The sequence below is a fragment of the Puma concolor genome, chromosome A2, assembly GCF_028749965.1.
Source record: "Puma concolor isolate L17-30 chromosome A2, mPumCon1.1.hap2, whole genome shotgun sequence".
Lineage (NCBI taxonomy): Eukaryota > Metazoa > Chordata > Mammalia > Carnivora > Felidae > Puma > Puma concolor.
Window position 1 is genome coordinate 147,556,835 of NC_141668.1, and position 12,660 is coordinate 147,569,494.

The 12,660-nt window shown below is 36.1% G+C and overlaps 1 protein-coding gene across 10 annotated transcripts in view; it reads left to right on the forward strand.

The window, feature by feature from the left end:
* Window positions 1–12,660, forward strand: part of ERC2 (ELKS/RAB6-interacting/CAST family member 2) — a 934,759-nt gene that overhangs the window by 438,289 nt on the left and 483,810 nt on the right. For all 10 annotated transcript variants that reach the window (XR_015248352.1, XR_015248351.1, XR_015248353.1 and 7 more), the window contains 2 exons: window positions 5,231–5,371; window positions 8,501–8,641. Coding sequence is in view for 7 of the 10 variants with exons in the window: in XM_086697880.1 (XP_086554006.1) it covers window positions 5,231–5,371; window positions 8,501–8,641 (282 nt within the window). In the remaining 3 variants the exon portion in view is untranslated. The remainder of the gene's footprint in view (window positions 1–5,230; window positions 5,372–8,500; window positions 8,642–12,660) is intronic.

The window sequence follows — 12,660 nt, forward strand, 5'->3', positions numbered from 1 at the left end:
AGATAACAGAGCCGGAGGCCACTGCAATTCAGTTCCCGCTCAGTGATAAAGCACAAATAGATTAGATTCGTGCAGAGCCAGATGAGTGCACAAGGAGCACTTGCCAATGCAAATAAGACTAAAACAAGAACACATTGTTGGAATTTCTGCAAGTTAGTTGTTAATCAAGTAGATCATGGCATATTAGGGCCTTTTAACACATGTTTTTGACATCTGGCCCTGCGTGGCTGACAGTTAAATTAGTTTTGTGATTGACGGAGAAATATTTCGTAGTATTGAATCATCAATAACACTTAAAAACATTATAGTGCTTGCTGATTTTTTTTGTCATCAATGCCCAGTCAATAGTAAAAGTGGTTAGAGTGAATCAACCTACTTACCAAATGACTCTGACACCTTCTGGATGTTAACACGTATACTTAATTTTATTTCCCTGCCTTTGAAGCTAAGATGATCCCTAATTTGACTTCTTATTCGTGCCTCCAGCATGCCAGACAGTTTGCCCAGCCATGGGTTAAAAGACTCACAGGAGTTGAGTGCTTGGAAAGCTGGGCTGGGAGGAATGGACATGCAGTAAAACCACATGAAGGGTGCCGAGTGGGAATAAACGCCATATGATCCGGCAGGAGTGATTCCTGGGAAGGCTTCCAAATAGTGAAGTGACATAGTCAGTTTGGGACTTTAAAAAAATGTCACTCCAACATCCCATATGGTGGAAATGATGGGATGGAGAGAGCCTGGTAGCTGGGTGACCATTTGTGATGCTTTTGCAGTAAGTGTAGGCATAAGGCAGTAAGGGCTCAGTTGCCGAAATTTTTAAAAGCCCTTAAGAGACTTCCTGTGCACTGAGGCCAGTGTCTTCTTTTGTAGATCCCATAATTATCCACTCACCAGTGTCACAGACAGAGTGAAATAGGACTATAACTGGAATCAAGAAGAAATAAATGTAGGCAATTAGTAGACTGACTTGTTCTGTTTCCACCCCCACTGTTGTAATAATATACTTCATTTTAAAGTGTTTTTAACTAATTGCAAAACAATAATGATACTTCTTTTTTTCCTTGAAAGCATTAAGTACATAAATTATTGTCATTGGGGTAGAACAATTGCTTCCCTGGGGGACCTTAAATCACAGGCTAAGTGTTCAAACTAACTTCCCTCTGCACCACATACTGTTTTACATTGTCCTATGTATCAGGCCTTGTCTTGTACTATGTACTTATAAGCATATAAAAGATAATATCAGGATCCTTAAAAGTAGCTGTTGCACCAGTATTTTTTAAGGATCACTATCCAGAAAGGATGCTGTATTTTGTCAAATGCTTTTTCTACATCTATTGAAAGGATCATATGGTTCTTATCCTTTCTTTTATTAATGTGGTGTATCACATTGATTGATTTGTGAATATTGAACCAGCCCTGCTGCCCAGGAATGAGTCCTGGTGATCATGGTGAATAATTCTTCTAATGTACTGTTGAATTCGATTTAGTAGTATCTTGTTGAGAATTTTTGCATCCAGGTTTATCGGGGATAATGGCCCGTAATTTTCCTTTTTAGTGGGGTCTTTGTCTGGTTTTGGAATCAAGGTAATGCTGGCTTCATGGAATGAGTTTGGAAGTTTCTGTTCCATTTCTATTTTTTTTGAACAGTTTGAGAAGAATAGATATTAACTCTACTTTAAATGGCTGGTAGAATTCCCCTGGCAAGCCATCTGGCCCAAGACTCTTATTTGTTGGGAGATTTTTGATAACTGATTCAATTTCCTTTCTTGATAAAAATCTTAAAGAAAGTAAGCATAGAAGAAATATTCCTCAACTTCATAAAGGCCATATACGAAAGGCCCACAGCTAATATCATCCTTGAGGGGGAAAAATTTAGAGCTTTCTCCCTAAGATCAGGAACATGACAGGGATGTCCAGTCTCACTACCATCGTTCAACATAGTACTGGACGTCCTAGCCTTAGCAGTCAGACAACAAAATGAAATAAAAGGCATTCAAATTGGCAAGAAAGAAGTCAAACTTTAACTCTTCACAGATGACATGATACTCTACATGGGAAACCTGAAAGACTTCACCAAAAAACTGCTAGAGTTGATCCATGAATTCTGCAAAGTCGCAGGAAATAAAGTCAATGTACAGAAATCCGTTGCATTTCTATACACAATAATGAATCAGCAGAAAGTGATACCAAGGAATTGATTCCATTTAAATTTGCACCAAAAACCATAAAATACCTAGGAATAAACCTAACCAAAGAGGTAAATGATCTGTACACTGAAAACTATAGAAAGCTTATGAAAGAAATTGAAGAAGACACAAACAAATGGAAAAGCATTCCATGCTCATGGATTGAAAGAACAAATAATGTTAAAATGTCCATACTACCCAAAGCAATCTATACATTCAATGCAATCTCTATCAAAGTAACACCAGCATTCTTCACATAGCTAGAACAAACAAGCCTAAAATTTGTATTGAACCTCAAAAGACCCCAAATAGCCAAAGTAATGTTGAAAAAGAAAACCACAGCTGAAGGCATCACAATTCCAGACTTTAAGCTGTATTACAAAACTGTAATTATCAAGATGGCATGGTGCTGGCACAAAAGCAGACACACAGATCAATGGAATAGAATAGAGAACCCAGAAATGGACCCACAAACATATGGCCAACTAATCTTTGACAAAGCAGGAAAGAGTATCCAATGGAAACAAGATAGTCTCTTAAGTAAATGGCACTGGGAAAACTGGACAGCGACATGCAGAGGAATGAGCCTAGACACTTTCTTATACCATACACAACAATAAACTCAAAATGGATGGAATACCTAAATGTGAGACAGGAAGTCATCAAAATCCTGCAGGAGAAAATAGGCAGTAACCTCTTTGACCTTGGCCACAGCAACTTCTTACTTAACATGTCTCTGGAAGCAAGGTAAATAAAAGCAAAAATGAACTATTGGGACCTCCTCAAGAAAAAAAGCTTCTGCACAGCAATGGTAACAATCAACAAAACTAAAAGGCACCCGATGGAATGGGAGAAGATATTTGCAAGTGACATATCAGATAAAGGGTTAGTATCCAAAAATCTATAAATAACTACCAACTCAACACCCCAAAAACAAATAATCCAGTGAATAAGTGGGCAGAAGACATCAATAGGTGCTTTTCCAAAGAAGACATGCAGATGGCTGACAGACACATGAAAAGATGCTTAACACCATTCATTTTCAAATGGGAAATAGAAATCAAAACCACAATGAGATACCACCTTACACCTGTCAAAATGGCTAAAATCAACAACTCAAGAAACAACAGATGTTGGCAAGGATGTAAATAGGGTGAACACTTTTGCACTGTTGGCGGGAATGCAAACTGGTGCAACCACTCTGGAAAACAGTATGGAGGTTCCTCAAAAAATAAAAAAATAGAACTACCCTATGACCCAGCAATTGCACTATTAAGAGTTTATCTAAACGATACAAAAATGCTGATTCGAAGGGGCACATGCACCCCAATGATAACAGCTCTATCAACAATAGCCGAAGTGTGGAAAGACCTCTAATGTCCATTGACTGATGAATGGATAAAGAAGTTGTGGTGTGTGTATGCGTGTGTATGTGTGTTGCGCGTGCGCGCGCACACACACACACACACACACACAATGGAATACTAGTTGGCAATGAAAAGAATGCAATTTTGTCATTTGCAACAACGTGGTTGGAACTAGAGTGTATCATGCTAAGATAAATAAGTCAGAGAAAGACAGATATCATATGATTTCACTTGTATGTGGAATTTGAGAAACTCAACAGATGAACATAGGGAAGGGAAGGAAAAATAAGATAAAAACAGAGAGGGAGGCAAACCATAAGAGACTCTTAAATACAGAGAACAAACTGAGGGTTGCTGGAGGGGGAGTGAGGGATGGGTTAAATGGGTGATGGAGGCATTAAGGAGGACACTTTTAGGGATGAACATTGGGTGTCATATTAAGAGATGAATCACTGGGTTCTACCCCTGAAGCCAAGACTATACTGTATATTATCTAACTTGAATTTAAATTAAAAAAAAAAAAAAGAATTGCCATCCAAAAGAAAGTTCAGATATGTGTTGGATAATTTGAAACAAATTTCAGAAATCTAACTCAATCTTGCCCAAATGGAATTTTACTTAAAAAGAATAAGGTTCTTGTTCTGATATTGGTAAGTTTCCAAATTTTTGGAAAACATGTCTACCAGAGTAGTGTTTTCAGTATATAAGTCAAGAGCAGCAAGGGGCTCAGATCTTCTTAAATGACACTATGCATATGTTTGTGGCATTGTGGTCTTATGGACATGGCTAAGACTCAGAGAGCCCTGAATTCCAGGGTGTGCCTTCTGTTTATGTGCTGGGTCACCTTGGATGAATTAGCTGGTCCTTGGTCTGGGTTTCTCACTACTACACTGTTACTAGTAGCACGGGGGGTTCAGACCCCACAGTTGTGATGATGCCTAGATGGAGAAGGGCACTTCACAGTGTCTAGCATGTAGTAAGCTTTCAGTAAGGGAAAGCTGCTGTTTGAGCTTTGTCAAATTCAAGCAATATTTTGGGAGTCTCTACTGATTGCCAAGAAGACATCGAAAAAATGTGGAGGAAAATGAACATTTCCAGGCACATTATAAAATCACTTATACAACAGTGAGCTCATTCTTTATTTTGTCTCTGGTTCTCAGCATGAGTTCAGACCCCTAGAGGGCCTAGGTCTTGCTCCACTCAGATCCCCTTTCTAGCCAGAGAAGAGTCTTCAGAAACCAAGGAAGTTTTTTTGATATCAAATGGAAAAGCCAAGCAAAGAGGGTTGAACCAAGAAGTTAGTTTCGCTTCTTCCACTTGTCCATTGAAGGCTTTAGTAAGTCTAGAGTCATGGTGCCTAAACCTCCATCTTCTGGAACTGCTTTTAGAATTTTCCAAGTACTGCCATGAACCAAAACAGCCTCAGAGCTTGAACATTAAAGTCCCTTGCAACTCTGTGATGCTAAATTTTATTAGTAAGCCAAAAGCCATATTGATTGTCTTTCCCAAATGCTGTTATATGTGCATAACAAACCCAATTTAGACTATCTTGCATGTGTTGATTCATATAGAGCATTTCTTACATTTATTGCCTCCCATTTCCTTTTGTAGCATGCCTTAGCACACACACACTGATGGTTTCTCACTTCCTCTTTTTTAACACTTGTCTCAAAGGAGAGAATAATTGAGCGTTTGAAAGAACAGCGGGAGAGAGATGATCGAGAAAGATTGGAAGAAATAGAATCTTTCCGAAAAGAGAACAAAGACCTGAAAGAGAAGGTCAATGCTTTACAAGCTGAACTGACTGAAAAAGAGGTGAGTCTGGAAAAACAAATGAACTATGCTGATAAGTCCCATTCATGGTAGCCTCAGGAGACTAAAGAGTTTGTTTGAGGGGCTGTGTGAAGACTTTGGGGACATAGTTTCCTTTGCAAAACTGCCTGAATTCAAAGGAAAATATTTACTGTAACTCCCTTCAGCAGGATGCCCTATGCTTCTCTTCTCTGCTCTGTGTACAATGTAGCTCCTTGAAAGTTTTCTTGTTTTCACCACATTTGTGTGGCTTATTCTATATTTTTTCAATGTCCCAGGATCTTTTGCTTGGGGTAACAACAATATCAATAATAATAACAACATATCCACTTTATTGAGGGCCTGTTATATACTAATCTTTGTGTTGGGTACTCTACATTCATCTGTGCTTCCCAAAAGGATCACTCAATACTTCCAGGTTAGGAGATACGGTACCATGCTGGACACAAAGTGTAGGTTAAATGTGGCTACTCTTCTGGAATATCAATTTTACATTATGGTAAATGACTTAAAACAATATTTTCATGCTAGAGAAACATGGATACAGAATAAAAATTGTAGCCACATTTTTAAAGTAAAACAATATACTTTAAAGAAATTTCTTGCTTGGGTGTTATGGAGAGGATGCTTTGGGCTATCTTCCCCACACTTGGAGGGATACTTGTAACTCCTTTAGTTTACTTAGGGATACTTTGATGGAAAAGTTTGAGGAGCAGTAATGCATGGTATTTTTTCCAGTCTCCAAAACTCTGAGATATGTGCCATTGTCCACAATTGGCCCCTCCATACTTATTTTTGTCCACAGGAAATGTCCATCTCCTTTTGGCTGTTACAGATCCTTTCACCTTATTGTACTATATCACTGCCTACTTGTCCATTTTTCAGCCCCACATTGTTACCTCATCCCTTGGGTTTTGATAATTCTATACAAATGAAAGTACTGTCTCAATGAGTAATCCAAGAGGGGAAGAATTGATAAGTAATAGAAAGAAAATTCATTTTCCCTAAAATAAGCACACTAGGTTGTTTTTGTTTTTGTTTTATTTTACAGAGGATATTATTTCTTTGATACAAAAATAAAGAGTATAAATCCTACTATTCCTACTATTTCAGTGCTAAATCTAACTTGGGGGATCTGTAATGAATGTAGTTGGTATGTGTCAGAAGGCACAGAAGCTTTGACCTCATTTGCAATTTGAATAACTGATTATAAGTGTTATTAATGGGTTTGCACCTTGAAGTCAATGTGTGTGTGTGTGTGTGTGTGTGTGTGTGTGTGTGTGTGTGTGTGTATAAAGAGCTCTTGATGACATGGTGGAGCATAGCTTTAAATGAAAATAATTTTGTAAACAATGCCTACATTATATGATTTCAGACAGGCATTTCAGCAAACATTTATTGTTCCTGTATAGTAATGTGCCTGCCACTGGGATAGGTGTGTCAGTCAAGGTTCCACCAGAAAAACAGAACTGCATTAAGAAATTTAACCACATTAAGAAATTTATTGCAAGAAATTGGCTTATATAGTTATGGGGGCAAGTCTGAAATTCATAGGGCAGGCCATCAGAAAGGGCAGGCTGGAAACACTCCAGACAGGAATTGGCACAACAGTCCACAGGTGGATTTCTTCCTTCTCAGGGAAATCTCAGTCCTGCTCTTAAGGCCTTTCAACTGGTAGGATCAGGCTCACCCAGATTTGGAAAATAATATCCTTTACTTAAAGTCAACTGATGGTAGGTGGTACTCTCATCTATAAAGTACCTCCAAAGCAACACCTAGATTAGTGTTTGTTTGAATAACTGGGGACTATAGCCTAGCCAAGTTGATACATAAAGCTATCAGACCTGGAAATTTAAAGTTTATAAAGGAAAACAACATATAATTGTTGTCAGCTTATAATTTAGTTACGGTGATAATCACCTTCACCATGGCAAAATGCCTGGCTTGCAAAGTCCTTTATTATTTCTTTGGGAGTGGTATGATGAAGAGCATTGAAATTGGAGTCAGAATTCTGGGTTTGGGACCTGTATCTTCCTTTAATAGAGCACAAACCTCAGAGAAGGTGCTCAGTTCATGTGAGCCTCAGTTTCTTGACCGAAAAATGAGAGTGGCTAACCTGTCCTTCAGAGGGTTGTTAGGAGTTAGGTTGTTTGCTGAGTGATGGAGGTGGTATCTTTATTAACGAGGTTATTCCAAGGTCCAGGAAGCAGCTCTGACACAAATTTTAGGTAACATCATTTACTAAATGGCCCCTGTGTGCTTAGTGTCTTTCTAGGTGCTGCAAATGGCCAAAATGGAAACACACAAGGCCTGATTTTGGGTAAAACCTAAATATTTTAGTCACATAGTTAGATTTTGCTAACTGTGTTTCATGTTTGGTGATAGATATGCCTTTGTAGCTCAGCAGAATTATGTTCCATGATATATGCAAGTATTTACTTCCTTACTTTTTAGAATTTAGACTGTCTAGGAGAGCTCTTGGTTTCTGGGCATGACTGATGAGTGGAACAACTTAGGTAAAGCCATGTCTGAGTTGGGGTTTCATTATATCTGTTGAATTTGTATTTTTAAAGGCTTGGGACATAAAGTCTGCTCTAAATTTTAAAATAATGTTATCTGTGATTCTACAGAAGATATTTTAAAAACCATTGGTTATTTTTCTGTTAAAGAAATGGAATTTGATAAAAAAAAAACAGGATGCTTCTTTTATATTTGATTTGTCCTTTGGGAGGGAAAGGCATTAAAATCAGTATTTTCTTTCATATTTGTCTTAGCGTCTGCACGATTTGACAGCAATAAATGTAAATGGAAGGTTCAGGGTGTCTGTTTTGCCATGACATGTAAAGACCACCTTGGGACTTACATCATTAGCATGACTTTGAGATGTGAAACATGCATTTACTGACCACACCATTTGGTCACATTTGATTCTATTGCAGTTAGATCCTGCTCAGTTCTGTAAGCTGTCCAATTTTAATTTCCTGGCCAGAGCCAGCTATTGTTACCTTAGTAAGACTATATTTACCCTTTCTGTCTAATGCACACTTTATTGCTATGCATAGAATCAATGTATTCAAATTGAAGACTAGTAGAAATTCTAGTGTTTTACTCACTAGTGTTCTTTCCTTTCAGTCTAGTTTAATTGACCTCAAGGAACATGCATCTTCATTAGCCTCAGCAGGACTGAAAAGGGACTCCAAATTAAAATCTCTGGAAATAGCCATTGAACAAAAGAAAGAAGAATGTAGCAAATTGGAAGCACAGTTAAAAAAGGTAAGTGAAGTCCAAGAAAATAAATGCTCATTATGAATATATAAAATGGAAAAGGAAGAGATATTTTGCAAAGAAACAAACCCCTTATCTTTTGCTGTCTGCTGATAAGAGAATTAGGCACTCTTAGCTTAAGAAGTCTGCATCAAATTGGTTAGTGAACCTAAAAAAAAATATCTTAGGTTTCCTGTCTGAAAAAAACTTGAAAAATAGATGAAAATAGTAATGGAAGTAAAAAAAATATTATAAAAACAAGCTGTTACTCACTGGGGAAATCTCAACTTTAAAAAAGATAAATGGAAATGTTTGTAACAAATCAAAGAATCCAGGGGCCCCATTTATATTGATAAACTTTTACTACTTTCAGAAGTAGGCCAATTATTGTATTAGAACTTTGTAAAAGTTTACCTGACAATATAAATTTCTAAAAGTCTGCCCAAATAGTCAAAATCTCTAGACTATCTGTGGGATGACTCTTTATACTTAACCAAAAATGACCTTAATGTCTTAGAAAGCTTGTTGAATGTAGAAGACTTTGGAAAAGAAAACAGCATCTTTACATTGTAGCATTAACATGTTTTCTCTGAACTGGACATTTTTGTGGAGTACATTTCCAGTCATGCATTGTTCCTTTGACTTTTTCCCTGTGTTGTTTGGTACGTCTGCACTCATTGTCCACATAAAACTCATAACTTTATGAGTTTAAGCATTTTGTTTCCCTTTGACAGCTTATACACTTATTCAAAAGAGGTGATAAGAATCTAAATAATCAAAGCATATAATAACGTTTGATTATATATAATGTATAGCACACTGGAATGGGGATTTATTTGATAAAGTTATGAAAATATATGATGTGGATGATAAGGATGCTAAAGCATCATATATCTGTGGAGAAATTATTCTGAATATATAAAAATTGAATATACTATTTTGTACGATACAATACATAACTGAAATGTTCAGTTTACCATGGAATTTTAGGAAATTGTCCTGAGAAATTTCACACTAGTAAAGTCTCCTTTCTAAAGATAAATATGGAGATCAAATCCCTCTATAGCAAAACAGCAAGAAAATCTCTGTATTGCATAATCTGCTTTCCAATCCACTCAGCATCTCACTTTTTTTCAAGTAGTATCTAGTTAAGCAGCCATCTTGAGCAATAAATATAAGAATTTAATTTGCCCATTTGAGGGTGCTTAAGTAGCAATTGAGTTGTCTATTTATGCATTGGGTGTATGATAATACATTCTTGACGCATATAATGAATGTGTGCTGTAATATGTTATACATGCATGTACGTATCAAGAAATGAGCCCATGAAAGGTACTTTAATTTAATGAACAGTTTTGTGATCACAAGGCAGGCTTTAAGATACTGAGAGAGAACTTCATTAAGTTGCTTTGCATTAGCTTACCTCAGTTGCATTGTGCTGAGTCTTGAAGAAGGAGGACCTCAATTAGACCTGGCCATGAAAGACACCTCATGAACTCTTTGTAGCCCTTATGGATATGAGGCCACTGCACATATTAATTCTGCAGATATATACTCGACATGCTCCCTTTTAGTGTAAATCACCTGTGGAATTTAAAACCCTCTAGTAATTAAAAAGGAAGAGGTTCACATAATGATACAGTTTCCTTGTATGTGACTTGACTAGTTTAATAAGAGAACATCTATCTAAGCATTTCAATTTAGTTTCCTTCAAGGTAGCTCTGATTTGCCCACAGTATCACTCACAGCATGTGGTTTTCTTAAACTATCAGGTAGACATGGTGTGCTGAAGTTCATATAGCAAATCCTATAAACATTTTAGCATTATTCCTGACAATATTTTAACCTTCTGTCACATCACCAGGATTAAAGTAACAAATATGGTTGTCTTGCTGTAAAGGACCTATTTAATTTATGAAAAGATAACTTATTTCTAAGTGTATAAATAATGTTTGCTTATACTATCTCCTAAATGCATAGTACAGTGAGATTAAATAAAGTAATTATAATTTAAATATTTTCATACCTAACCTGCAGATGCTATTTTGTTATTCTTGGCTCTCTAGCATTAACTAAATTCAAAAGTTTAAAATACTTTTCCTAGTAGTCTTTAATTTCTGCTAATAAATAGTTCCATAAAAACCTCAAGTGCCCATCACCTTAAAAAGAATTGAGATCTACATGAAATATTTGAAAATATAAGCCAACAGTATGTGAATATACATATAAACACATCATTTACTCATGGAAAAATAAGCAGCTATAAAAGCTTAAGGAGTGTCTGGGCCTCCTTTTAAATAAAAGGGTATGTGACTTGTGAATAAAATATAAAGGGTTACTAAATGAAAGCTGAAAACATAATAGTTTTATTATGTCATAAATAAACCATGAATTCCCAATGGAATTTTGCTCAAGATTTGTGAGCGTCCAGGTATTTTTGCCATAAAATGTACACAACGTTGTAGATGTGTTTAGCTGAACAGAAACCTTGTCTGCCAATTACAGTGGCATCCAAATTGTGATTTAAATTTATTTTGGTCTTATGAACAATTCTTGACATTGGTAAGGTGAGTTTTTACATAAAAGTTTATGGAGAACATTCACATGCATAGTTACTTTTAATCCTTTACTGTACTGTTAATTTAAGTCTCCAAATCCTTCATGATGAAAAATGGTTATAGGCAGAAAAGGAATTAGTCCTTACACATTGCATCTCACCTCTTAAAAACAGATATTCACACATCAGATATTCATGTGTGAGGAAACTTTTACTGATATTTGTGAGGCTGATAAGATGGTATTAACCACATAACATACAACAACTAGTTATGAGCATGCTTTACAAATTAGTGTGTTCATTAATCTTAAATAGACACCCAGGGGTTGAGAAGAACCTGATTAGTGACAAGTGGGTAGTTTTGTCTTTCAAGAATATATGGTGTTCAATATGTAGAAGTAAGTTTACCTTGTATGTCTAGAAATCAATTAAGAATGATTCAAAACATTATAATTTGTGGTATTTGGTAATTTTCCAATTAATATCATCTTTGAGGAGAGTGGGTGTTTTTTTAACCAGGGCAAGATTATCATTTACTTCATCAAAGTTGAACAAATAAAAAATTCAGGCTCTTTAAAGGCACATACATGTCTCAGCGTAAAACAAAGTGAAATTTCTTACAATATTTCATCTTCTACACCTTGACGTTGAGCCCCAGGTTAATGATGCAGGTATTTAAGAAATAGAACCAGGGAGTGATATTTAAAATAATATTCAGTACATTTAAATCCACCAAAATTTAAATCTTCTACACAAAAAAGACTGGAGAGCATTACAAATTCTGAAGCACTTGGAACATAATAGGATAGTCACTAAAAATTATATTTTTTGTTAATTATGAACTAACAGTACAAGTTGGTAATGGGAAATGGATAATACTGTATTTTGGTTCCCTTTATTCTTCCTGGTTACTTAATTTTTTCTTCTCCCATTTACTGTTAATCCTATAATGTCTTGCTTACTGATATTTGCTATTGCTAACCTGCTGTTTGCTGATCTATATTTTCCTAAAGTTAGACTGAATAGAAACTTCAGGCTTGTGTTAATATAAAAAAAAAAGAGCTATAAATTCAATGATAAGATTTAATTAATCTTTTATTATTACCATCTTTGAAGTTCAGGTAATAAATTGCAGGCTTGGCCAAAAGTACTTCTTCTGATTCATTGCTAGAGGCCAGCACTTCATGTATCATCAAAAGTGGACAGCTTTCTTTATTTCATGGGTTATTTAACTTGAGAAAGGGAAAGTAACACAAACCTTAAATTTCTTATTCCAGCTATTCTTTTTTAGGAGCCAAAGTCAACATTTTTATTTCCCTAGAGCCTCTCACTTTCACCATGGAATGTTTAGAAACTGAAATTTCTTCTTTTTTAACGACCAGTTTGTCTGTGCAAATGCACTGGATTTGTTGAGCTAATGCTGTTTTTCTGGATCTTTCCTTCTTTCCCTGTCTGTGCTTCAATGCCTCCC